Consider the following 23,297-nt stretch of genomic DNA (forward strand, 5'->3'; position numbering starts at 1 on the left):
GATGGGTAAATCTTCAGTGACAGGAACCGATACAACAGCCCCAGAGAATCCCTGCATGTCCATTATTTCACCTGACAAAGGGAATTTCCCGTCCCTAATGTAGAACTTGTCAGCTCCCATGTCGACCATAAAAGAAAATGTTCAATCCCCTATCTTCACTCCCACTCAGGGTTCCTTTTCTGGGTCAAAAGTCACTAATAGGACTGGGCACGTCAGATCCCTCTGTCAGCTGTCCTATTGTGGGTAAACGTTTGTGCCTGGGAGTAGGAAAGGATTGCCCCCTATCACACTCGCCCCAATGTAATGAGTTACTGTGCACTTTGGCAGGTTTTGTTTAGCCCATGGCTGGGCAGGTGACTGTTGCATGTGTGTCTGAGGGGGATTTGGTGCTGGGTATTGAATTGGCTGCAGCTTCATGGGACATGGGGCAGGTGGGGTGAATGGGGCTGCATTTGGGACGGTGAATGGTAAGTGAGCCAATACACTGGAACGCTAGGGCCTGCTTCTGCATTCCTGTGCAAAATGTCCTATATTCCCACAAGACCAACACTGCCCTCCAAACTTAGGTCTCATTTCTCCTCATCCACCTGCTCTTCCTCTTTGGTAACTGTCCCTTCCCCTCTGGAAACCCTCTGTCTCCCCTCTGCAATCTCGTTGCTCTTCTGTCCATCCCTGCAGAGGTTTCTGTCCCTGCTGCCCTTCTGTGGTGTTAATAATCAATGCTCCTTTTTAATGCTGAATGTAGCTAGCTTTTTAGGTACCAGTTTTGCTTCTGCCTTTTGTGTTTGCTCTACTCCCTCCTTCTCTTTTGTTTCCTCACTCTACAATAATGTACTTTGTGTGCCTGTATTTTGGGCTATGACTTTGCTTTGATACCAACCTCCTTAGTCAAATCGGTGTGCACTTCTGGGGGAAGACCCTTAAGCAACATATGATAAAAGACAGCTACATTCTTGTCCCATGTCTCTCCAGTATCTAACTTCAACATTTCCTGCATCTGTTCAATGTAGTATGGAGGGTCCTCATCTGCCTTCAATGTGTGGGCCATAATAGAGTTTATATCAGAGGTTTATGGGTATCTGCCCCTCAAGGCTTTCCATACATGTGCTTGGCAGTTGTTAAATGGTTTGTCATTGTTGGTATCACTGCTCAATTTTGCTCCTTTGTACCCCGCCTTCCTCCATATCTCGTCTGCCTGCTCCCCTAAAAGGGTGGCGACCAAACTCTTCATGTCCCCTACAGCTAATGTGATCCCTCCTGCCTGTTTTTTAAGGGCATACATCTACTTGCCTGCTCCCACTCTGAGGGAGGGTAAGGTGTGCATTAAGTTATTGTCTTTTCTAAATATCAGGTGGCCTTTCGTGAAGCCACCATTATTGCCCATATGTTGGCCAAATCCAAAACTCCAAATGCGGGGCCCATCTACATGGCTGCCTTGGACATGTCCTCAGCGTTTGGTTGTGATTAGAGACATTCTATGGGGTAAAATGCTTAGGTTAGGCTTATTCGCCCTTCCTGGTGCATCTTGTGGCTATGTTACACCTAAACACAACATTTCAAATTTGCATAAAAAAAGAGGGAGCTCTTACATCCCCTATTCCAACAGCTATCGGGGTAAAGCAGGGGTGTAATCTCGCCTCAACATTGTTCAATTTATATTTATGCGATGTGGATAAATTGTGGAAGGACGACTCCATGTATGTAGTCAGACTTGGCAGACAGCAATTGCACTGGGTGGGCTTTGCTGATGATATCATTTTTTTAAAGGACCCCTTATGGGCTTCAGAACAAGTTAAAAATCTGTCCTGTGTATGCCTCTAAAAATTATTTGCAGACCAATCCAACAAAGTCTAAAATCATCATCTTCACAAATAGAAAAAAAATGAAAACTTATCATTGGATAATTGCAGGTATGTTACTGCAAAGTACACTATCTTTACGTTACTTGGGCTACACCTTGACTGACACAAATTCTATTAAATCCCTGATAGTGAGACTGAATGCCAAGGTCAGGCCGTTACTATCGCAAATGAGGATTATACACAGAAAACTCTGCAAATTTTATCTGATGCCTTTAATAGACTTCTACGTATTGAAAGTAGAACCCATTTGTCCTGGATACCTGTTTTTTACATTTGGACTCCCTGCTCAATAGAATCCAAGGACAGATGTGGAAACATACTCTTGGTTTGCCTCTTGCTGTTCCAAATTCAATCATACGCCATGAACTAGGTCTTATATCCCTGCCCTCTAGGTTTCAATGGCGCAAGCTCTCAAGCTATGCAAAAATGTTAGTGTCCCCTCGAAATTCACTTTATCAGGATCTACTGTCTATTAGTCGATAGTAATATACCGTCTATCGTAAACTTTGAACTTCAGATGGAGCAAGTTCTACTGAGTATCAGTGCCACCGTTGAAGATCTCGAACTTGGATTACCAAGTGTTAAAAAAACCGATATGAACTTGATTGGCTTACCACTATCGAGACTAACAGAGGCTACAAAACATATGTCGAATATGCTTCCTTTCCTAGAAAAAAGAGAGGTTCGATCAGCCTATATAGGGCGGTTTCCATGTGAATATATCTCCGCTTTAAATTGAATCAATTCTCCACACATGAATGCACTCACCACTGGCTCAAAGCATCTAGTACAACAACATATGGTGACTGTCATTTTTGCTCGAAAATGTGTGAGCAGGAAACCCTTAAACATTTGGTGTTATATTGTTCTCATTTTGAACAGGACAGACTGGATTTACTTGCCATTTTTTACACAGAACCTAACATCACTGCAAGACAATTCTTTTGGGTCCGATGAATGTGGGGAGATAACATCACACTGCTACTAGCCCTATCAAAGCTTTTGTATAGAATCGAGGACTCTTTAAATGTACCGATATTGGCACAGTAGGCTAGATGTAGAACATTTTGATGTTTGATGCAATGTCATTTCCTTTCAAAGTAATACTTACAAATGTGTGAACGTTTTAGGCTAACTAATAGGTATGTTTAATGTAGATAAGTGTTCAGTTGATGTTTATTTACATATTATGACCAATTATCAATTTTATGCAATGAAATGTTGAAACTATGTGATCTAAGTTTGTCTATGTTGAAAAAGTTGTACTCCAACTAAAACAACTAAATAAAAAAAATAATAAGCTATCCCGATTTATGTGGGCCCAGGGAACATAATGGGCTCTCCCAGGTCCCTTCTGTAGCAACAGGAACTGCGCCCCCTATTTTTTCTTTCTGGGAGGCTTTTTTCTTACTCCTAACTAGGGCAATTTTCCCAAACTGCGACCTGAGCCGGCGGCCCCATGGTGTTACTTCCATCTGTCTCCCACTCATCGTCATCATCGGCTGCTTCTTCTTGAGTATATACTTAGTCATTGTCTACACTATCCTGGTATTCGTTCCTATCCTGCAGACTTTCTTTCCTCACTTGTGTTTACCTTAAGATCCTTGCTAGCTTTACTGTCAATCTTAAAGAGAATCTGCGCCTCCCTCTATTTGTCTGTGCCTATCGCCGCACACTTCCCTATCCCTTGTCCCTGCACCGCTTTCAATGGCTTCTCTTCTACCTTCTGCAATGCCACCTCTAATTATCTGCAAGCCTTTTTTATTTTCATAATTAACCAGTCTCAGGATGCTTCCTGGGTTCCCCTGATGTTCCCTTTTTGTCCTCAGTTGGGGTTGGTGTACCCAGCGGTGGGCTGTAGTGGTAAGGACCCATAAGGGGGCAGCGTGGTGGCCTGTATGCATACTTGATTGGTTCCCTCTGTACTGCCATCCGGGGAGTTCTCTTCCTCCTCAAACATTTTTCATAATTCAAGTATATCTGCCTACTGTTCAATGTTTTCCCTTTATGAGTTGACAACAAATATGCATACCTATGTTCCAATACGTTTTTATCCTGCATTCCCTCTTCAGGCCAAGGTTTATACAATTTGCCCGCAGTTCCCTGAGCCCACTCTTGGTGGTACGTCAGGATTTTCTCTTTATATTGCGGAAGTGTATTATTTCATTTCATATAACTTTATTTCGTTCCGACAGATCATAAAAGTCACATACAAAATTCAACACTAAAAACGATTAATTCAATAAGAAATAACACGAGTGATGATGCAAATAAAAACAATAGCTCATAAAATGCACTGATAAAATTCATATAACCATAAAATACAATCAGTTAACTGTCCAACGCTAACACGACCTTCGTCAAACAAGTAACATGTTTAGATCTATTCTTTCAGGTCTGATAAACATAATTCCCCATACAATCGCTACTTCATTCCACCCCACCAAACATGAATTAAGAGCCTTGCTTACACTTCTTATACGTAGTTCTTTAAAAAGCGGTATCCAATATTTCCTTCTGATGTGCAGATAGTCAGTGTAAAAAAGAATAAAGTGCACTGCGCTTTCAACTACATTTGGGCAGAATGGGCAGTCTGTTGTATTGCTCGAGTTACACTTATGCTTCAAGCTAGCAAGAGGCAGAATGCCAATACGCAGCTTCGTGTAGAGTGCTCTCATCAATTTCGGCTCCATCTATCTAACTACTGTTCAAAGCCGGGGTGTTCCTTTCCTGACAAATATGAGACTAGACTAGTTGAATTTACTATTTTCACACAGGTTTCATTCTCCCGCCTTTTTTCATAGGCCTTTTTCAATTGAATTGTGAAAGTTCTTGGAATTGTGTCAAGGTACAGCTAATAAATTTCCCACCCCATGATAGTCAGCTCATTTCTCATAGCCAACCAAGCAAGGTAGGATTGGGCCTCCCAGTGAGATAGGACATCTTTTACCACTTTTCTATAAATTTCCAGATTACAATTGGACCAGAGGCGATCACAAAGTCACACTGGTCTCACTCCACAGATACAGCCAATCCTCTGTAAGTCTGTGTCCCAAAAGACCAGAACATTAGGAGCGTTTACATTGATGTGAATTTGTTGATGCTAGCTACCTTGCACTTTTAGACATTCATTTTGAATTGCTCTTAGCCTGTTTTTGTTTTTATTCTTATTTTAGCACTTGTAATTGGTAAACTGCTTTTGTGCAGAGGCGGTATTTTCGATAAGCCTTCTTGCAATTGTTGCTCCTTTCCGTGCAATTTAAATCAGATTTTTCTCTGCACGCACGTGTTATAGCTAACTCAGAACTACAATACCCATAATTATTGTAGTTTCCGAGTGTGCTTTTCAATTAAAACGGGGCGCAAAGGTGCCAGTGCGAAGGCGCCAGCACGAAGACACCCACCGGTCTGTGCCGATCCGTGCAGGACCAGAAGGACTGAAGGCCGGATCTCTCTGCTCGCCCTCTGCCTGCTCGGACTGTCGCAGGGGCCCAATGGGTTCAACAGAAGTTCTAGCAGCCATATCTGTCGCCAGACACATCTTCGCTATCCAGGAGCCTCGTAGAAACCTCCAGTCCCCGGTGAGCTCCATTAAACATTCAACGGTATCCTCCACTTCTTTCCCCACGGACTCTCATGCGGCTAACTCCTGTGCTAATGATAACACTATCAGTTCGAGCAGACTTAGTGTTCCTGCCCAATCCTCCATATTGTGTACCAAGCAAAAAGTTGCCTCAGTCATTACTGCTCAGAGTCTTCCACCTCACATTGCATCTAACAATTTTAAAGGAGGGCAAACCATACGCAGGACTGTAGCCTCTTGCAATGCTCAATCTCTTGCTGAGACAAGCACTTCCTTGCCAACAACACAGCTTGTAGACCCAGTAACATCGAAAGAAAGTCAATTAGTGTTGCATGTGCATAAACTGTCTTGTTTGCTTTTGAGCACCAGACCCATGGTGAAACATGCTTCGGAGAGTGCAGCACATATTGAACACTTGGACACTGATATCTGTGCATTCACCGAAACATGGGCACATAGCGCAGCAGGTCCCTCTCTTAACTTGGCTATTCCTGTGGGGTATTCTATGTTAAGGGCAGATAGACTGGAGGGCAGAGGTGGGGGAGTGACCCTGATTTATAAACCTTCACTCACAGTTTGGGAAGAAGCTGGGACCATTATGGATGGCATTGAATCCCTACAGGTTAAAATTGGCATTAATGCCGAATCTACCCTAAACCTTCTTGTGATTTGTAGGCCTCACTCCCTCACCGAAGATTTTACGACAGCGTTATGCAATCACTTAGTATCCTGTTTCAGACCCGACTCCAGCTTCCTTCTAATGGGCGATTTTAATTTCTGGCTAGGCCACAAGGATGACCTAAGGGGAACTGAGTTGGAGACAGCCCTGGCCAACTTTGGCCTGGATCAAAGAAATCTGTTTCCCACACACAGTCTTGGGCACACATTGGATTGGGTCTCTGCCATTAATGTGGTAACGAAAGATCTACAGGTATTGCCCTGTCCATGGTCCGACCATGCCTTTTTGTAGTTTTCCATTTTGGCAGATTTCCTTGTCAAATCTAGAAACAAAGAGATGCCTGTGTCTATAGGCAGAAATCCTAGGCTCCTCACGCAGGCCAGAATCACCCGCTGCTTAGTTCCAATATCAATTTCTCACCCTCCTGTACGCTGGCAGAGATGTCCAAAGCCCTAATCTCCAATATGGAAGATATCACAAACACTTTGGCTCCTGAGAAAATCAGAAAAGCTAGGTCTGTGGTCAAAAATAAACCTTGGTTTTCTTCAGGTCTTCAACAGCTCAAATCTATCACGCTAAAACGTTTCTACACCTGGGAAGGCAATCCCACACCAGGGCATTTCGCAGCGTATAAAGGCGCCGCTAGAGCATATAAATCTGCTATATAGTTGACGCGAAAAAAACCTTTTCAACGACAGGATTACAAATGCAAAATCAGAGGCCAAAGAACTTTTTTAAATCTTAAAAGAGCAAGAGTCCACCACGCCTCCAGACGTTGGATTAGTTGCGAAAGACATGGTATGGTGTCAGAGCATCCAGGATATGGTAAAGAAATTGCAGGGCATCAGGGCAAATATATATATTATGAAAGATGCCGCTCTAACAGACGCAAGTAACATGAGCTTTGAGGGTTTTAAAAGATGTCCCTCTAGTCCACTATTCAACTTCTCCCCTATTTCCCTGGAGGAATTGGCAGAGGTAGTGGCTCACTTAAAAACCACTAGTTGCAAAGTAGACCCGTGTTCAGCTGTCATCATAAAAACCTGTCCACCGACACTGCTTGCAGCAATCTGGAAATTTGTGAATACCTCGCTCATGGAGGGCCTTGTCCCGGAAGATCTTAAACACTCATGGGTGACCCCCTTATTCTGCCTATGGGGATCCCTTAAATTATAGGCCTATTACAAATACAGCATTCTTTTTGAAGATCTTGGATCGAGTAGCATATAGGCAAGTGGCCCAACATCTTAATACCTTTCCCGTCCCGAACTGCAGACAATCGGTATTCAGAGCATGCCATAGTACAGAGACAGCGCTATTATAATTAAAAGGCTCCTTGCACGTATGGATAAGGGACTCTCTACTATGCTCATGCTCCTGGATCTCTCAGCCGCTTTCGACCTGGTAGACCATCTTTTATTGGTCTCCAGGCTCGAAAAAGTGGAACATTTCTGCCCAGGGCGTCTCATTGGGTTGCATCCTTTGTCAATAACAGATAAAGTAGCGTCTGCTCCGAGACAGCTGAGGCTGTTGCTGTACCGATTGAATTTGGCGTCCCACAGGTGGCGAGCATTTACCCATGTTTATACAATATTTTCATGTGCCCCTTTTTGCACTGCTGGAGCAGGAAGGGATCTGGTTAACTAATTTTGCTGACGAGACGCAGTGCATCATCCCCCTGTTGGGTTCCCCAACCAAGACGAAGAAAACCTGAACAAATCTTATGCCAGCATCGGAAACAGGATGGTTTTGAACGGCCTGGCTCTCAACAGGTCCAAGACCGAACTGCTGATCGTACACATTATCCAAGTTGGGACCGGCCTACGAGGGTTTCCAATTAGGCAACGAAGATTATCCCACTGAAGAAAGTCAAATCTCTAGGGGTTATTTTCGATCAGCATCTTACCATGAAGGTCCATGTAGGGAGCCTGGTCTCGCTGCCTTGTATTACCTCAAATTATTTGCTCACCTGCATCCCCTTGTAACACAGGCCAATGCCAAGACACTAGCTAGAGCCATTGTGGGTTCCAAATTAGATTACCGCTGTAGTCTTTTGATAGGTCTCAGCAAAGCAGAAATGAACAGACTTCAAGTAAAACAAAATGGGGCTGTGCGGGTTGTTATGGGCCTTTCAGACGTGATCACGTTACCGAGGCCAGAAGAGCCTTGCATTGGCTACCAGTGGAGGCGCAAATTTGTTATCGCCTCCTCATGCTCTCATTCAAGTGCACACTAGGCATTATGCCATGTTATCTGAAGGAACACATTGTGAATAATGCCGTTAGCAGAACCCTCAGATCTAACAATCTAAAATTACTAGTGATCCCAAGATGTAGATCCAAGAAGACTGAAAAGGGGGCTTTTTCAGTTGCTGCCCCCGTGGCGTGGAATGATCTCCCACTGGATCTTAGGCTCCAGACTAAGCTTGAGTCATTTAAGAAAAAACGGAAAACCTGGCTGATTGCCTAAATCCACCGCCTAGCTTGTTTCTCTGAATTCCCCCGTGGCACTTTCTGTACTAGTTTTTCTTTGTCCCCTGTTCTCCTGCTTGTCAGCGCCTTCATGCCTCCGGGTCAATTGTTGCGCTATATAAATAATTTAAAGTAAAGTAAAACCCAAGATGGTTTTTAGGAAAAAATGTTTCCACTACCTGGAGCGTGCCTGTATTACACATGCCCCAAAGTTCCAGCCCATACAGAGCTGCTTGTCTGGCTTGTTTCTTATAAATCTGCAGCATGGCACTCACCGAGCCTGCCCCATGTTCCTGAGTAAATCTAGACACAACCCCACAGTACCTAGTGAGCTTAAGTGCCGCGCAAATTACTTGATCACTCCATACTCAATTGGCCTTCATTCTGACCCCCAAGTATTCATATTGAGTGATCTGTTCAATAGAGCCATCCCTCAATCTAATTACAAGACACGATTTTTACCCTACTACTACTAAACACCATTGATTGTTTTTTCTGCACATTATCTGTGAGACCATTTGCATCACAAACATTTTTCAAAAATAAATAGTTGCCCCGGAGGCCCGTTGGGGTATGGGAAAGCAGGACAGCATCATCGGCAAATAAGAGAATTGGGATTCTCTCATTTGCCAGTGATGGCGCGACAGTAGGTTCAGCCAACAACAAATCAATAACCCCATTGATGAACAAATAAAACAGGCTGGGGGCAAGGACGCAGCCTTGCCTAACTCCAACATCGATTTTACTTTGCATGTTGTTGGGACATCCAACGAGTGCCTGATTACTGCCCCATTTGTAGTATAAAGGGATTGAATTGCTCTCAAAATACCAGATAGCATACCCAGGTTCGTCAATGTCATGTGCCCAAATGACCCAACACTGCCTTTGCAAACATCTTGCCTCCTGCATCAAGAAGGGAGATGGGTCAGTAGCCAGCAGGAGACTCCCTATGTCCCTTCTTGAATATGGGGACACGTACTGCTTGTGTCCTTGAGTATGGAACGTTATTGACTGCTAGCAAAGTGTTAAAGAATTTTAGTAGATAATGGGTCCATATTGCCACTTCCTGCCTATACAAATCAATGGGGATCATATCAGGTGCAGGCACCTTCCCTAGTTTCTATGACATGAGTGTTGTTGTAATGTCACTCATAGAAACCACTAATGGGATTTGATCCTCCTCCCGGACCCCTTCCAAGGTAGCACCTCCCATCATACTTGAGGCAAATTTATCGTCCGTGTAAAGATGACCATAATAGGCAATCCAAGCTGCCTCTGGGATGCCATTCTGGATAAAAATGTGATCGCTTCCCTGCACCAACACAATGCCAAAAGCCCTGGGAGTCACCAGTTTTAGAAGCTTGAAGGAGATTGTTCTATAACGAATCAGAGTAGTCTGCGTTCTTCAATTTCACCTACTTGCAGTATGTAGCCCTAGAATCATCAGCCAGGGCCCCTTCACCCCCATCCCTAACCCCCTTGGCATGCTCAACCAATACCTTTTTTGCAGCATGGCATTCGCTTTCATACCATGGATTTTGATGCGCTGCCTTTACTCCTACAGCAGTCCGGGGCTTACTCAGAGAATCCCCCAGTACACTGACCAACGTTTCATGCGCAGTTAACATTTGATTAACATCCTTCTCCTCACGAGAACAAAAAGCCTCAATTAACGGCAAAATGCTTACATAGCTATCTGGTAATTTGACTCCAGATCGAGTTGACACCACTTTATAACATGTCTGGCTTCACCCTTTATCTCGATTGGAATCACACACTGATCATTAGCATCCCTCCTTAAGCCAAATAGAGTCCCTGAGACAGAAGCTACTATAGGATTGTTGTCGCTTTGTAGTGTTTTCAACACCCCAAAATCCTGTACATGTTTCCATGATTCAGTGTTTACAGGAATATAGTCAATTAAGCTACATTTAGTGTGGGAACCAAAAGTGATGTTGGCTGGGCGGTCGCTGACAAATCTGCCATTGCACGCCCTAACACCTAGAAACAAAAACACACTGGCTGCCACCTCAGCGTAATTATATTTCCTCTTAGAGCGTGCCGCCACCAGCTATTCAATGTCCCTTCTTGCATTCTCCTCCTCAGTAAGCCCCATCATATTCACAAGTGATTCAAACTGGAGATTCAAGTCTCCCAATATGATGATTTTTACTGGGCCTTTCTGATTTTTCCTCCCCTGGGCGACCCTTTACGTCACCAATAAAAACAGAGTTACCAACAGCAATTCCATGTCGATTGTACAAGTTAATAAGGAAGAGGTTAGATCCATCGGTGCATCGCACGTGTAATTCCATATAGTATCTTGAGTCAACAGGTTTCTTGCAAAGCCACTATATCATGGGAGCGCATCAGATCTAACCATGTTGGATCTTCCATGTACTTTTGGAGACCAGCAATGTTCCAGGACATCAGACGCAAGGCACCAAATGGAACATTCAACGGATTTACAGATTGCGTCTCGGGGTGGGGGGCTCAGACGTGACCTCATGGTTTGTTAAGGAGGGACTTGCTCTGTGGACAGCCTTCTGTCAATCGATACCCTCTGACACGGATACATTTAGCACATCCTCAGCTACTGCTTCCTCTGTGCATAAATGGCCCCTTCCCACTGACCTCATTAGCCCCTAGGCTCCAAACGGTGTTCCCACAGCTAGGGCACTCAATCTAACACCAATAGCAGGTATAGGCAGAGCAGTAGGTCCTCATATATGATCCCTTCTTAGGTTAGTTTGAGTACTCAGTAAGGTAGGGCCTGCTCTCGCACATTGTGTCACACATCTACCCTTTGTGCTTGGATAACCACCAATGGGCCAGGGGGCCCTAGCTACCAGGGGAAGAGACTACAGTGAGGGTGGTTTAAACTGAACACTATCTCCAGTGTGCTAGGAGGCGTAGTCCTCTGTTTCAAGGCAAACAACCCATCCACCAATGAGTTGGATTTGAAGTTCAATCTAATGAAATCTTTGGACAAGGTATGGGGTAGGCGTGAACACTGACCTATGCCACTCCTAATGATTGACACAGAGCCCTTCTTCCATCTGAACTAGTCACATACTTTATGGATCAGACCTTCACCAGATTCCTTACATTGACTTTGTACTCTGGGAACGTTGGTCAAAAAGAAAAGGGGATTACAACGCAGAGTGCTAGGCACCAGCCGAGTGAAAGAGAGATGGATGTTCTCCTTCTGTCCCACCTCTCTTGACACCTCCCTCATATTTTGCCAGGCTAGGGGAAGGTAGCACCACTAAGTAAATGAGCCTGCCCTTCCGGCACCCCGCCCACATAGTCCTCTGGCCACTTCTTCCAAGTTGCTCAACCATTTCCAATAAATGCCCCCAATTCGTGCTGCAATTCACCTATTAGCCTCTTCAGTACCATATTGGCCTGCTCTACACTACATGTTATATTGGCCACCTCGATTACACGCAGGGGTGGGGGAATGCTCCCCCTGCTCAATGGATCCACTCCAGCCCTTGACAGAGTCGTGTCCTAGCCCTCAATGTCCAATTGAGTTCCTTCAGACCTCAAGGTTGTCTTTGCATGCCCTCCCCGCACCCTGCCCTTACCAAGGGGTTCAATCGGGGTACCAGAAGGAACAGCAGGGCCACTATGGTCCCTCCTCTCTCTCCCTCCCAACATTCTGTTCCATTTACAGCGAGTTCAGGGGAATAAACCTATTGGACCAGGGAACCAATATTGAAACTAATGGACCCCCTTTTCCATTACCATCATGAGACAGTGGGTGGGTGATCTATTCCACTCTTTAAATTGCAAATCATGGTGTCACCCGGGCCAGGTATTGCAAATACACTCAATAGGTATCACATAGCTTTTTCCCTCACACTGTGCTGGGGGTTAGGTACCTCATACCCTGGCAGGATCGTGCCTACCTCCAACAAGGTAAAAGTACATTTGCAGCATTTAAGGCACTCCTCGCTTTTTAACGCATTTCACCATGAGTCAATGGCTTATTAAAAGATGACAATGGTGCAGTCCTTTTACTTATTGATGAGGTGCTTATACTTTCCAGAATCACATAATCCATCACTACCTGGTGGGAAAAGTTTCTGTCCCTGATATGTTTTGTCCGTTCCACACCTGTACATTTGCTTGGTCGATGGGATCAGTTAGCTTCACAATTTTCTTCCCCTGCTGACTCATGAGGGGTAATTTAATAGCTTTGTGCTTTGACATTGTGGCAGGGACAACATAAATAATTTACAATTCGTGGTTTACGGTTCATAATTAGGAGTCTTACGTTTTATGGTGCAAAATGGAGGGAAAAGTAAACTCACACACAATACCACTTCGGTGGACAACTGAGATCTTTGCCAGCCGAGGGCACATAGATGTGGATTGATGTGTCCTGAAGAAACGCCCGATGGCTCAGGGGGCACAGTTAGACTGAGGCCCCTCCCCCTTTATCTGCCGGTTTCCTATACTGCTCGTTCCGATAGGTAATCTACTTAGCTCTTGACAGCGATTATTTGGTTTTACAAATGTACAGCCGTAGGGAGCAGGCCACTGCTTGAAGATGCAGACAGAATAACCCCCACGCATCCACCACAAAAGGAAATCACCAACACACCAGTGCGCGTTGTCAACAGTTTATCACCCCAGCCTCAGGTCTCGTATAAAAAGGAGTTCACTTGTAAGCAGGTTGGCTCAAGAGCATAGATTGATATTACCTTCCATGAAAGTAGGAGTTGAGTCACATCAGGAGAGAAGACTGGAGGCCAGTTTCCAGCAGCTTGTGCACCCAGCAGGCGCGAACCCAAAGTGGGCGCCAACACCCACGACTTTTGACTCTCCATGGGCTTCACCCTCACGGGGAAGTCAGCAGTTTATAAGCACTCCAATGTATGTGAGGTGGGAAGGACCAATGAATAGACACACCAGCTGCAGTCAAGGAGATCCTCCTGGTGCCGACACCCGCATCCCTGACTCTGTGTGGGCTTCACCCTGGCAGGGAAGTCAACAGTTTATAAGCACTCCTGTGTACGGGAGGTGGACAGGGCAAATTAATTCACACAGCAGCTGTAGTCAAGGCAATTCTCCTGGTGCTGACACCCGTGTCCTTGTCTCCCCACGGGCTTCACCCTTGCACCAGCTGCAGTCAAGGGGATCCTCCTGGTGCTGACACCAGCACCCCTGACTCTGTGTGGGCTCCATCTTCGCAGGGAAGTCAGCAGTTTATAAGCACTCCAGTGTACGGGAGGTGGGCGGGGCCAATTAATTTACACAGCAGCTGCAGTCAAGGCGATTCTCCTGGTGCTGACACCCATGCTCTTGTCTCCCTACGGGCTTCACCCTCATGGGGAAGTCAGCAGTTTATAAGCACTCCAGTGATCAAGAGCTGGATGGGGCCAATGAATACACACAGAAGCTGCAGTCAAGGAGATCCTCCTGGTGCTGACACCAGCACTCTTGACTCCCTGCGGGCTTCACCCTTGCAGGGAAGTGAGCACTTTATAAGCACTCCAGTGTACAGGAGGTGGGTGGAGCCAATGAATACACACAGCAGCTGCAGTCAAAGAGATCCTCCTGGTGCTGACACCTAAACCCTTGACTCCCCACGGGCACAGTGTTTTACACATGTGCTCTAACGGAATGGCCATAATAACACATGGTTCCAACCTTACTCAAAACAACAAAAACTCCACAGACACTCAGCCTGCAGTGCCTTAATCCAGAAAACACCCCAATAAACCAATTACTCATACAAATATAAAAGCGCCTGACCGCTAAACACTGTCACTAACACACAATGGCCAAAGTACTCCGTACCTGCAAACACCTTGCGTTCACAATGCCAAAACATCGATACCCCAGTGTACTCACCACCTACTGATACCTCCAAGAAAAAACACATTTATATACACACTGATGTAAATCCTTCTTCTTCCTCGCGGCCTCAATATATATCTATACAGTACTGTCTTTCATCATTTAAGAGGCATTTCCCCACATCAATTCTTCACTTTTGCCATTCTTTATGGCGTCATCTTTCCCTGCAACAGGGGAGATTCACCTCAATGCTATTCAAATTTCATGTAATAACACACAATGTTGTCTTTCCTTGTCTTCAAATAGTTTTCCCTTCTCTCACAATAGCACCTTACAAGCAATAACAAAAGACATCAACAACAAAGTGTTTCATGCAGAAAGTGCACTCATGTTCTATGTATTTTCAGAGTTCCCCTGAGGCCTCATCCCATGCAAACTGCACAGCCCAGCCTGGCAGCCCTCACTCCAGGGACCAGACCGACATTCAGCGTAACAGAGTGTCTGTTCACCTATCTGTGTGCACCGATACTGCTCTCAACAGGCAGGGCTCCCTGGCCCAGGCTGTGTGGCTGGAGGAACCTCAGTGTTTACGGGAGGCACTGAAAATCACGTCGGGGGTCACCAAAATGTACAGTAGGCCCAAAAACCAATCAGAAAAATAAGTCCAAGGAATCATTAAAGGCATGCACAATTTGCAAGAAAAACTCCATCCTGATTGGCTAAAGTTATTTACTAAAACGGCATACCCTCATTGGTCAAAGCAAGTTTATGTAACTTCTGATTTGCAGTCTCACTGAAAGGACCCAATCATGTAGTGAGTGTGAACAGTGAAGTCCGCAAATTAGACACACTAATATCCACTCCCATGAGCTCAGCCAATTTGGCAATCCAGACAGTTGCCAGGTCTTGTAGCCGGTCTCTCTGCAATCATTTTTGCAACTCCCATTTTGAAACATGCGGTTATCCATGTTGTTATTCTTGGCACACATTCTTCCGGCTATCAATTGTGAATCAGGTAGCCTCATAAAAAACATCAGTAACGCTCCACTTTCTGGAAATTAATAGTTCTCTTGCAAACCCAGTTGTCCCAACACTCCCAAGGAGGCAGTATAACCACAATCTAGTTTGATGGATTGGAAATGTCTCCACACAAGACTTCATTCACACCAAAATATGTCCTTCACAATTATTGTACGTCTCCTATTCCTGCGCTAAGAACCATTGAATCGAGGGAAATCCAAGATGTGGCATTTCCAATACCTTTTAAGCATGACCTAGTCTCCATGAAAATCAATTCCAGACTGGTCGCCCAGCTACTCTTGAAATGCACTGAAGAACATTGGCCTCTGGGATTCGATATAAGTGAGCAACTACAACAAGCTCAGGCAGCCATGACGGTCAACCCAACATGTTCAAAACAAATCAATTAAAAAGAACATTCTCAGTTACCACTAAAAACAAAAGAACAACCCTTACTACCAAACCCAAATGCAAAGCAACCACATGAACAACCGGCAGCTGATGACATTTATGAGAAAAATGGTCTGCAAATAACCATACAGCCATTGAAGCCGGCAAAACAGCTCGTATTATCATTGCACAGAATCAACCATGGAAATCAAACCTTGATACAAGAAACTGGGATTGGTTAGCGAAATCACGCAATTGTCACGATTCCTCCCACTCGCACACCACTGGCCCGGGATCGTGTGGTCTCCAAAGCGCTCCCCCACCCCCCGTCTCGCTCATCCGTTTCTCCCTCTCCTCTCCGGGACTCACGTGGATACTCACATGCCTTGCACGCGCGGCCGCGCCTGATCCGTAACAGGACTGCTCTCAGGCTACGGCCGTTTCTTCACTCGCAGTTACCTTGGCGCCTGGGATCACGAAGGACTAGCATCGGGCTTCCGCGTCGCGGGACTGCAAGGTCGCGTGACGCGCTTGCCCGATCACGTGACCCAGCCGCGCATCACGTGACCAGAAGCGCTCATCACATGACCAGAAGCGCGAGTACTTAAACACAGGAAACCCAGGTACTCGTTGCTTCACAGCTGTGCTCTGCATCCTGTTTGGCGTTACGTACTTCGGATCATTGACTACTCACGGAATCGACCTGGCCTGCTCTACTGGACTCTTCTTGGATTTTCCCTTGGATTTGTTACTTGGTGATTATTGGCTTTCGACCACGGACTGTTTGGACTGCCTCACGGATTCTCCCTCTGGCACTTCGACTCTTTGGACTTCTTGTCTCTCAGCTCCACAGTTTACTCCTGCTAACAGGCGGATAAGCCGACTACTACTCCTTTTGGGGTAATTCAGTCCACGTGGGTCCCGGACCTCCCCATTAGGTTCATCATCTCTACCTTGACCTCCTTAGGTAAGACCTTTACGTTTTTCCTAACACTGTGGTTTATTGCGTATTGCTTGGTACTTAATCTGCATTTTCTTGCAGCAGCTTGGGGTCCCAGAGGTTTGCGGTCCCGGATTTGAACATCTACGCCTGTGGCCTCAACGGATGCACAGAGAGTGACTTTGGGTTCTCTCTGTGCGGCATTTGGGGACGGAGGCCTCTTCTGCCTACACGACACTCAAGTCACAACAGCAATACAACAAACTCACATTATAACGAGATACCTCCTGCAAAGAGGAACATCGTAATAGGTTCCTGGAATACAAGGGGCAATCACCATCTACTCACTTCGACACGAAAACCTGGGGCTGCTTTGATATACTATGTTTCCAGGAAACATGGATGATTGACAAATCAATAGCGGAAGGGTACGAAGTACTCCTGAATCCGGCACAGAAAAGTGGAATGGGACGTGCCTCATCCGGTTCAATAATGATGCTAAAGAAAAAACTTGATTTCAGCACTCACTCTATTCGACCCCCAAACCTGAACATGCAGATTGTCATCTTAAAAACAAATAGCCCATAGAATAAACCTTACGAAACACTAATTCTAATAAACATTTATTGGAACCCAGTCAATTGGGACCCAGTAAATTTATTGACAGCATGATGGCAAATCTTGACGGCTGCTTAGCCAATTTCAACAACCGAAAAAATATGGTTTGTGGAGACGTTAATGCAAATTGTCTTTCAAAAAACCACAACACCACGCAAAGAACAACAAATACTAACTCTAATCTGAAAGTAGCAAAAGGAGAAATGTTGAAAAGGGAACTGGCGGTTCGCAATATTCACATGCAAAATAGCAAAACTAGGGGACATCGTCCACCTGCCACTACTTGGTCAACTTGGCTAGCTAGTTCAACTACCGACTACTTTTTCGTAACCAGCAACTTAGCCGACCGAGTAGAGCATCTAGAAATCACTGAAACAACCAAGAGCGACCCCAGTTTACTTACTCTCACATTGACTTGGCCTATCATACCGTCAGAACAAAAATACCGCCATCAAGTCAATCTTTATGCTGGTAGAAAGCGACTATTGATCACACATGTAGGAGTAGATCAATTGTGCAAAACATGTGAAACATCTGTAGCAAACAAAAACATTGATTGCAATTATGTGCCCTTGTTATAAACGTTTGTACAAAAAACTCCTATGCATATGAAACCAATTTTCAAACACAAGCACATGGCAGATGCATCCCTCAAACAACAAAAGCACGTTTTAAGAAACGCAATTCGAACACCGAATATATCGATATCGGCAAATTAAAACAAAAATACAAAAACTGGCAAATAGCACACAAAGGCATGCAACTACAACATGATGCAGAGAGAATGATGAAAGTAATAGCGAACAAAAACACAAAGACTTTGTGGCCGATATTGAACGAAACCACCACTGTACACACAGCGTTAATCAGAAATTCAATATCAGGAAATACGTGGATTACGTTTTTTTCAGCCTTGTACAACGACATCTCCGAACCAACGTCCAGTTCGAGCCACCAAGTCGCCCCATTAGAATCGGGAAACAGTGAGGGGAAAAAACGTGAAGATTCGCAAGCAACAACACCTGACTGGAATCTCAAAACAACCAACAACTAAATCTTCTCCCTAATCACGAGACTAAGTACCTCACGTGTCTCTGGCCCCGGTGCGCTCACCAATTTCATACTGAAGAAAGCACCTAAATAGTAGTCTGTTAGATCTACTAAAAGGTTGGAGTAAAGCCTCGGGTCACTTTGATTACTGCCAATGCGGATTCGTAAGAGGTGTAGGGTGTGCGTTAAATCTATTCCTCCTAAATGTACTGAAGATCAGAGCCCTGCAAAAAGGAAGCAAAACATATATCTCTCTAGTAGACTTTGCACTAGCCTTTGATAATGTTGATCGATTGTTACTTTGGAAAAAGCTATGCCAATGGGACTGCCCCCAGAACATCCTAGAACCAATAATGGCCTTGTACATGAACACCACAGTTAAAATCAGACTGAACCAGAATGGACTACTGACCAATGACATAGAAACAACCAAAGGCCTAAAACAAGGATGCCCTTAGGCAGCAGCACTGTTTAAGATATTCATATCTGACATGGCTCTAACAATTCATGAAGACACCTCATTCTCTCCAAAGATCAACGGTGAAGACTCGGAAGACTACTATATATAAGACTAATATATATAATATATTAGACTTTGTAGACCAAACCACAATTGGTCTACAAAGGAAGTTACATCTCCTAAATACCTACACAGCACAAAACAGTCTTAAAATCAACACTGACAAGACCACAATTCTGGTATTCGAATCGACTCAAGGAAGAGAGGAAAAGAGGAAATTCCAATGGTACCTAGATAAACAACCACTGCTCCAAGCGCCAACTGCGAAATACCTGGGAGTGGTAATTAACTCAAGCAAAAATTATTCTCTGCAACACATTGGCGTTAAAACAAAAATACGAGTACTGACAACACAAGGTCAAATCATACACCAAAAATTCGGCAAATTTTCCTTAATACCTATACTTAGCTTTTATAAGCTGAAAGTTTGCCCAGCAGTTACCTACGGTGCAGAAACAGCATTATGCTTAGCATGTGAAATGTGGCCTACCATCGAAGGGCACTTATAAATCTTACATCTACCTCAAAACATGCCAGTACAACTCATCAGGCATGAACTTGGCCTACGATCACTCACTGTGGTTGTGGAGTGGAACGCCTTATAGCTTTATCAGAAAACCTTACTCAATTGTGGCACCACTCAACACCTAATTCTAAGAAGTGAAAAATCCAAACAAGCTGTCATCCAATCATGGTCCAGATGCTGTATTAATTTACTCGTCAAAGCAAACATCACAGACAAATTACTTATCAACAACCCAAATGCGGCAAGAAAGAAATTCTGGAACTACGATTGGATTAGAACTGAAGACGATCGAGTAAGAATCAAGCTACAATCTTATATTCTCACGGAAATAAAAGCCATGAGTGAATTACAAAGCTACTTAAGCAAGTTTCCGTGGCCTGTGTATTGAATAACATTATGCGTTTCAGATTAAATCTCTTCAAAACAAAAGAAATATTACTGTAACGAAAACAGATCAATGCAAACCACCAATCATGTGGAGTGTGCCATACAGAAAAAGAGACATCGAAACATCTTGTACTCACATGTCATCAGCTATACCCAGCAACAACAAAATACCTGGCTCCATTCGTAAACGATGACTGCATAAAAAATGCCGACACTTGTTGGCTTAAGTTGTGTGCGACGGAGAATCCCAAAATAATTTTCGCTTTAGGAAGACTGCTACATGAGGTATTGCAAAAAGATACATGGGACACTATGCTTGTTAAACAGAATTTACTGGACCAAAAAAACAAAAATGGCTCCTAACTTTCCACTATTAACTGCAAATGTCACAAGAAAAAGATAGATTTTATCACACGTTGGCAAAGGGGTGTAACAAACCACATGCCAAGAATAAAAAAATTAGAAAAGTAAAATAAAATAAAAATTTCATGAGCACTACAATCACACAATATTTGAAAATGTGGAAAAAATGCATGGGGAAAAAACAGTAAAGCTTTATCTCAAGTGGGCATACTCCAGCTCACCTTTGGGGTCTGCGAGTAGGAAATAATATGGTGAAACATTTGGGTAAGTCTTGCTGGAAACAGTTATCCCTAAACTGACACAGTGACACTGGGATTTTACAAACAAAACACAAAGAAGTAAGTGAATGGAAGAGGTACTTTCTAAGCAGCTGGAGTAGAACTCGAGGTAGAACCTGGTCTTGGACTTGGTGTGCAGCAAAGCAGAGCAGTTCAGGAGCTCAATCTGGCCCTGGGATTCAGCCAAAGCTGCACCTGGATAAACAAAGAGAAATGATAGAGACATCATAAGGTCCTCTCCTCAACATTGTGCTTGGTTTTGAAAGATGGTCTGAGATAGCTTCAAGCACTTACTATTCTGGGAGGCATACTGAGAGGTGACACCCACTTCAAATGTGGCAAACACCGGGGAGTGGTCGCTTGTCATGATATCATTGGTACAACCTGGGAAGGAAGAATCAAAATCCATCACACTGTTGAGGCGTGGGGGTGGGGGGATTTGGCTTGCACTAACCCTTGAGTAGGAAATGAAGAAGCACTTGAAAGGTTGTGATACAAAGTGCAGAGCAAGGAAGAAATAGAGTTTAACTGAGGAAATAAATGGCACAGACTCACTCGCCATGCGGCTGATTGATTCCCCTCACTATGCTTAGGTTGACATATAATGGGCACAGTCTTATTCAGCAAGCAAACTGCCTTGTCCCCTAACAATATGACCTGCCAAATCCACGCACCAAAAGGCCTGGCTAAACCACTGAAATGCATCCATCTTAACCCACTCTTCCTATAACCTGAACAAAACCATCTACCATATGAAATGCATAGTACCACTCACCATATTATTTGCTGCACCCACAAGCCAACATATTTCATGAGCACGCCAACTTCCATATCACTGTAACAGCGTTACCATACCACTATCCCACCAATACACTCTTTATGCATTAACAGTCCTGCTTACCATATGACTGGCACAGTACATGCACTTCTGGGTAGGACTTCCAGAGAACTCGATCACACCATGATGGTAAATTGTACTTAACCTGTAAACAAAGAAGTAAATAGGTGATGAAACCAAGGGCACCATGCAGCGTGAATCAGCTGGAACTCTAGAGCTTCTTTGTAACAAAGCAAAAACTGTGTCGTAGGGGAAGAAGTCATGGCTACTGAAGTCAAAAAGGGGCTGACTGGACAGGTCACAAGGCTTTGTCCCTGACACTGCACTAAGTTTGATCAATGGATGCATCACATCACGCACCACTAGACTACTGCGCAAGCCTACTTCTTGGTCTACCCGTTTACTCTCATGCTCCCCTCAACAAAGTCATCAACTTTGTGACACACATGACTCAAACCTTTTCAACCTTTCCAGATCCTACCCCACCTCTGAAATAAATAAATGAAATTGGGCTTTTATATCGCACTTAATGCCGGAGTCAAGCCTCTCAGCACAGGACTGGGTATCCAACCCATGCTTATCAGAGCTGTCTTGCTTGCGAGACAAGCATATTGCGCTGAGCTATCTTCCCAGTCACCTCTACCTTGTGTCATCACACTAGATGGCTCTCCATGCACAATTGCTGCCTTTAATTTACTGCTACTCATGCATGCATCATTCATGGTCTTGCCCTCCACTACCTCGCTGAATCCATGTAACTGCACTCTCCCTCTCAATCTCTCTGCTCCTTGTCTCTTCACAACCTATGACCCCCCCCACCTTGTTCGCCCTGTGGCTCAATCTGCTTTTGCTCTTTTCCCTTTCTTACTCCAATGGACTGTTCTCTGCCTTCGCCAACAAAACCATCTCTTCAGCTCATCCCTTCAAAACGAGACTCAAACTCCACACGCTAGCAATGGAAGGAACCCCTGAAAATATGTAACTACTGGCCTCAGACTCTGACTGTTAAAGATAGCGTTATGCCTTCCAGTCCCTAGTATACGTTCTTAATCTTAGCCCTTCACCACCGGGCATTTGTCATTCAATTCAACAATGCTCTTATGTAAAGGCACCTTGCTATAGCACTGCCTCCGCTCTCTGTTGTTGTCTACTTTGGAAGTAATTAATAATTGAAATGGCAACCTGTTCTTAAATAAATAAAAATGCAATCCTTGCACGAGTGCTATATAAAACCGATTGTGGCATGATGACAGTGTGCAAGTACTTAAAAAGGCAATGATACGGAGATCTGCACATTACTAATGCTAATCATACATAGTATCTTTTTTGTATTGTTATAGGTGAAAAATATCAACTTTACAACATTTAAAGCATTAAACATTTCCAAAACTTGAAAGCATAAAAAGATCACAAAAAGATCACAAAAGATAAGCGCACAACATGAGATTGCACACCTGTAAATACAAATAAATTAAAAATACTGTGACCCTAGTCATTAACCTAAAGTAGATAAAAAGAAGAAGCATTCATTTTTTTTTGTAGCGAGTGCTCAATCTTTGCTGCCAGATTCAGGACTCAGCGCCTAAGACCCCAGTGTTCTCTCGCAGCTTAAGCTCATGCAGGAGCACTATAGCACGGATTTTCACTTTGACAGAGTAGCCACAATAGATCATATGCCACACAGGTGGGGGTTTGACTTCATATTGGTCAACAATTGCTTTAAAATGGTGTTGACGCTGTAGTAGGAGTGCTTTGCACTCTGTCAGTAAGTGCTGTAGATCTTCTCTTTTGGTGTTGTCTTGGCAAAAACGACAAAGGTTCACATTTCTTTGATAGTCTTCCTGCACATTAAGACCTATCTGGTCGGCCATAGATTAAGTCTTAGTCGTAGAAAGTCATGTCTATGAGCCGATGACGGAGATTGAACTAAATATGCTTTAGGTGTACTATATTTTTTTGCC

At 44.2% G+C, this 23,297-nt stretch overlaps 1 protein-coding gene across 7 annotated transcripts in view; it reads right to left on the bottom strand.

Annotated features, from left to right (window-relative positions):
• Positions 1-23,297, bottom strand: part of INPP5D (inositol polyphosphate-5-phosphatase D) — a 1,036,816-nt gene that overhangs the window by 276,138 nt on the left and 737,381 nt on the right. For all 7 annotated transcript variants that reach the window (XM_069617886.1, XM_069617890.1, XM_069617887.1 and 4 more), the window contains 3 exons: positions 21,400-21,481; positions 20,793-20,882; positions 20,580-20,693 (listed from right to left, as the gene is read on the bottom strand). In XM_069617886.1, the coding sequence (XP_069473987.1) occupies positions 20,580-20,693; positions 20,793-20,882; positions 21,400-21,481 (286 nt within the window). The remainder of the gene's footprint in view (positions 1-20,579; positions 20,694-20,792; positions 20,883-21,399; positions 21,482-23,297) is intronic.

Source organism: Ambystoma mexicanum, chromosome 10, assembly GCF_040938575.1.
Source record: "Ambystoma mexicanum isolate Mex_15411 chromosome 10, UKY_AmexF1_1, whole genome shotgun sequence".
In the NCBI taxonomy this organism is placed as follows: Eukaryota; Metazoa; Chordata; class Amphibia; order Caudata; family Ambystomatidae; genus Ambystoma; species Ambystoma mexicanum.